At 55.5% G+C, this 4,538-nt stretch overlaps 2 protein-coding genes across 2 annotated transcripts; both read left to right on the plus strand.

The window, feature by feature from the left end:
* Positions 1–988: 988 nt before the first annotated feature.
* Positions 989–2,052, plus strand: LOC143363589 (uncharacterized). Its single transcript, XM_076804154.1, has 2 exons — positions 989–1,972; positions 2,017–2,052. Exons 1-2 carry the CDS (start codon positions 989–991, stop codon positions 2,050–2,052), a joined length of 1,020 nt encoding a protein of 339 aa, XP_076660269.1.
* A 193-nt stretch (positions 2,053–2,245) lies between these two features.
* Positions 2,246–3,805, plus strand: LOC143363590 (uncharacterized). The gene has a single exon (XM_076804155.1). The coding sequence runs from the start codon at positions 2,246–2,248 to the stop codon at positions 3,803–3,805; it is 1,560 nt and encodes a 519-aa protein (XP_076660270.1).
* The last annotated feature ends 733 nt before the right edge of the window (positions 3,806–4,538 follow it).

Raw genomic sequence — 4,538 nt, forward strand, 5'->3', positions numbered from 1 at the left:
AAATGTCATTCGTGACGGACGATGTCGTGCAAGCGTTACGTCTTCCGCGCCGGAACGTGGAGGTTCATTTGACCGGATACCAGGAGATAAACGTGGGCACGGTACGCCACGAAGTGTCCGTGTTACTTGCGTCTAGTCGCGACTCCAAGTTCCGACTCGCGTTAAACGCGCTGGTGACGCGAAAAATTACCGCTCCGACTCCAGCGGTAGAAATTAACGACGAGAAGTGGACTCACCTCCACGGACTTCCGTTGGCCGACGAGGACTTCCGCTCTCCGAACAGGGTGGAATTACTTCTCGGGGCAGATGCGTGTGGTCACCTCCTCCTCGAGAATCGAGTCGGACCAATGGGCACTCCTCCAATTGTTCGAACGCCCTTCGGCTGGGCGCCGATGGGCACAACCTCATCCACGAACCACGACAGCGCTGGACCTCGGGTGCGATCCTTGCTAGTTCAGCCTGCACGAGACCTCCGAGACGATTGGCAGAGTTTCTGGGAACTGGAGGAAGTGCCAACGAGTACAATAAGCACGCCTCAGGACGAAGCATGCGAAAAGCACTTCCAAGATACGCACCGCAGAGATCGGGAAGGACGCTACGTTGTGCGCTTACCGTTCGTTGCCACCCCAGGCACCGATGTCGGAGTTCCGCGATCGGCTGCCGTTCGCTTGCTCTTATCGTCCGAAAGGAGACGAGAAAGGGACGAGACGCTCCGACAGAAATACTCCGAATTCCTGGAGGAGTACGAACGGCTCGGGCACATGGAGTTCGTCTCGCGGCACTCGACTGGCGGGGGGGAGAATTACCTTCCGCATCACGCCGTGTGGCGGGAAAAACCATCCGGGAAGAAAATAAGAGTAGTGTTTAATGGCTCTTACGTTTAATTAACGACTACCTGGCTGCCGGACCGAAGCTCCAAACTGACCTCTGGGCTGTAATAACGAGGTGGCGATTCCATCGGCATGCCTTTTCGGCGGACATTGTAAAAATGTTTCGCCAGATCAAGGTGCACCCAGAGGACAGGGACTGGCAGAGGATCGTCTGGAGGAACGATCCAAGCGAGGAAGTACGGGACTTTCGTTTGACGACGGTGACCTACGGCACGACGTCGGCTCCGTACCTCGCCTCGAGAGTACTGCTCCAACTTGCCGACGACGAGAAGGCTCGATTTCCGCGGGGTGCAGCGATCCTCCGAGCGAATTCGTATGTCGATGACATACTGGCCGGAGGAGATGACATCGACGACACCGAGGAGGCTCGACGTCAACTCACGGACACCCTGACGGCGGGCGGATTCCCGCTGGATAAGTGGGCGACCAACTACTTGTCGTCGAGCTCCGGTCTCGTTCAGTTGTTGCAGGGTCACCAAGAGGCAGGAGCACTGGGACTCAAATGGAGCACGGCGAACGACACTCTGTCTCTTGCGGCTCCGAAGCTCAGGACTGCCACATCAGGTCAACGATGGACCAAACGATCGGTTTTGTCTGAGACGGCCAGGCTTTTCGATCCATTGGGGTGGCTGTCTCTGATCAGCATTGCCGCGAAGATCCTGCTGCAGGACCTCTGGTTGTCTGGATTGTCGTGGGACGAGCCACTGTCTGAGCTGTTTTCCGAGCGATGGAAGCAACTTCGATTCGAGATGGAGAGGACCGATCGAATCACAGTTCCGAGATGGATTGGCTATCGTGCGGCGACCAGCGACAGTATAGAGCTGCACGGATTCAGCGACGCGTCGGAAAGGGCATACTCCGCAGCCGTCTTCATAAGGGTGCCAGTTACCGGTGCAAGGGCCGAGACGCACCTACTGATGGCGAAGACCAAGGTCGCTCCAACGAAACCACAGAGCATTCCCAGGCTGGAGCTGTGCGGCGCTCTACTGCTGGCCCGATTGCTGAGAGCAGTAGGAGATTCGATGCGGCCTCACAGCGTGACTATGCATGCGTGGACCGATGCATCGGTCGTCCTAGCCTGGGTGAGGTCTCATGCTTCCAGGTGGAAACCGTTTGTGGCACATAGGGTGGCCGAGATCCAGCGCCTGCTACCGGACGTTGAGTGGCGACACGCGAGGACAGACGAAAATCCTGCGGACCTTGCCACGCGTGGGATTTCAGCGCAGGTACTGGTCGACGATGACCTCTGGTGGAGCGGTCCCTCGTGGTTGTCAGGGCCTCAGGAGGATTGGCCTGGCGCACGTGACGTCGACGAGAGCGAGGCTCCGGAGCGCAGAGTGACGGTGACGACGACGATGGTAAGTAAGACGAAGTCCGGCGACCATCCCAGTCTGCGAGCCGTCTTCGAATCGCCCTGGGACCCACTCCGATTCTCGTCAGCGTTGAGGCTGGTCCGAGTGACCGCGTATATGCGACGCTTCGCAAACAACGCTCGCTCCATCGGTACACCGCAGCACGGGTTCCTGACAGCCACTGAAATCGACGAGGCGTGGGTGAGCGTCCACCGAATGAGTCAAGCTGACGACTTTGGCGACGAACTTGCGGAAATGGAGAAGGGTAAGATAGTCAAATCGACCTCGACCCTCGTTTCTCTTCGGCCGATTATAGATCGTCAAGGTGTCTTACGAGTGGGAGGACGACTGGACCACGCAGCAGTTTCATTCGACCAGAGACATCCTGTGATAGTCGACCGACAGTCTCCGTTGGCATCATTGTTGATCCGGTCAGCTCATCTTCGGACGCTCCATGGGGGAGTGAACTTGACGCGGGCGACGCTCAGGCTCCGCCACTGGATTCCGCGAGACAAGACGCTGGTCAAACGGGTCGTAAAAGGTTGCGTTACCTGCACTCGACTCCAAGGGCGTACCAGCAACCAGCAAATGGGAATGCTGCCTGCCCAGCGAGTGCAACCAGCCAGGGCATTCTCGGTCAGCGGAGTCGATTATGCTGGTCCGATTCCGATGCTCATGACGAGAGCAAGAGGGCAACGGACCACCAAAGGATACATCGTCGTTTTCGTGTGCCTGTGCACGAAGGCGGTCCACTTAGATGTCGTGTCCGATTTGTCCTCAGCCTCCTTCATCGCCGCTTTCAAACGCTTCGTAGCCAGACGCGGAAGATGTCACCAGATGCTGAGTGACAACGCTACGACGTTCAGAGGTGCCGATCAGCTTCTGAAGCGCATGTTCAACGCTGCATCGACCTTTTACAAGGAAACGGCGGAATTGCTGGCCGCCGACGGAACGGAATGGAGGTTCATACCGCCGTATTCTCCTCATTTCGGCGGTCTGTGGGAAGCGGCCGTGAAATCCGCGAAGAGGCATCTACGACGCACAATAGGGGAACAACAGCTCACCTTCGAGGAGCTTTCCACCCTGCTGTGCCAAGTGGAAGCTTGTATGAACTCTCGACCCCTCTCCGCCTTGTTCGACGATCCAAATGATCCTCCCTTCCTCACGCCGAATCATCTGGTTAACGCTTCTTCTTTGTGCGCAGTTCCAGAACCGGGTGACGAAATCACGTACGACGCAGGCCGACGGAGATGGAACCTTGTATCCAGACTTCTGGAAGGTTTCTGGCAGCGGTGGCGTACCGAATACCTGAGCCAGCTGCAGACTCTCCCGAAATGGCAAAGGGCACGGGAGAATCTTGCTGTCGGAGCGGTCGTGCTCCTGAAGGACGATCTCGCGCCGCCTACGAAATGGCCTCTCGGACGAGTCGTCGAAGTGCATCGGGGATCCGACGGACGAGTACGTGTGGCTGCCGTGAAGACCGCTACCCGTACCACCACCAGAGCCATCCAACGCCTTGTACCGCTCATTTCCTCAGAGCATTCCACCGGCGAGGAAACATGACTCTTTTCACGGCGGGCGGTGCTTAGACGCACACTGTATATATTGCAAATAATTGTAAATAACTGTAAATATCTGTAGTAATATCTGTATTATTTCGTTGCCGACCCGACAACGAGGCGGGCGGTATGTTCGAACAATCAGCTGTTCGGTGCCGATGTGCGTCCGCACGCACACACAGCAAATTAGCGAATGTCGAACCTTGTTTGTATCGAGGACTCGGCCGTCGTCGCGGTTCGTCTCCCTCCCTCCCCGCACACTTCGGGCGGACCGAGTAGTTCGGGGTGCGCGGCGAGGGGAGAGAGCCGCGTCAATATACACGGCAATCCGTCGAGCCCTCGCTCTCTTTTCCGAGAATCGCAGTGATAACACTAATAAATCAGTTAGCTCTCCCACAAATCACATTTTATTTCTCTCAATCATTCGGATCGTAAGTTAAAGGTTCCTCGTTACGGAACCCAACGAAGACCCAAAACAGATAGGATAGAGAATAGTATAGGATAAATGAAATTATAGGATAGAGGATAGGATAGGGTAGAGGATAGGATAGAGAATAGGATAGGATAGAGAATAGTATAGCATAGATGATATTATAGGATAGAATATAAGATAGGATAGAGGATAGGATCGTATAGAGGATGGGATAGGTGATTGGATAACATAGAGGATAGGATAGGGTAGATGATAGGATAGAGAATAGGATAGGATAGAGGATAGGATAGGATAGAGAATAGTG

The sequence above is a fragment of the Halictus rubicundus genome, unplaced genomic scaffold, assembly GCF_050948215.1.
Source record: "Halictus rubicundus isolate RS-2024b unplaced genomic scaffold, iyHalRubi1_principal scaffold0065, whole genome shotgun sequence".
In the NCBI taxonomy this organism is placed as follows: Eukaryota; Metazoa; Arthropoda; class Insecta; order Hymenoptera; family Halictidae; genus Halictus; species Halictus rubicundus.

Excerpts from the sequence above, each read along its gene's own strand:
- LOC143363590 (XM_076804155.1), top strand. The coding sequence starts at position 2,246 with ATGGTAAGTAAGACGAAGTCCGGCGACCATCCCAGTCTGCGAGCCGTC.
- LOC143363589 (XM_076804154.1), top strand. The coding sequence starts at position 989 with ATGTTTCGCCAGATCAAGGTGCACCCAGAGGACAGGGACTGGCAGAGG. Across the intron at positions 1,973-2,016 it reads CATCGGTCGTCCTAGCCTGG|GGTGGCCGAGATCCAGCGCC; the intron begins GTGAGGTCTCAT and ends TGTGGCACATAG.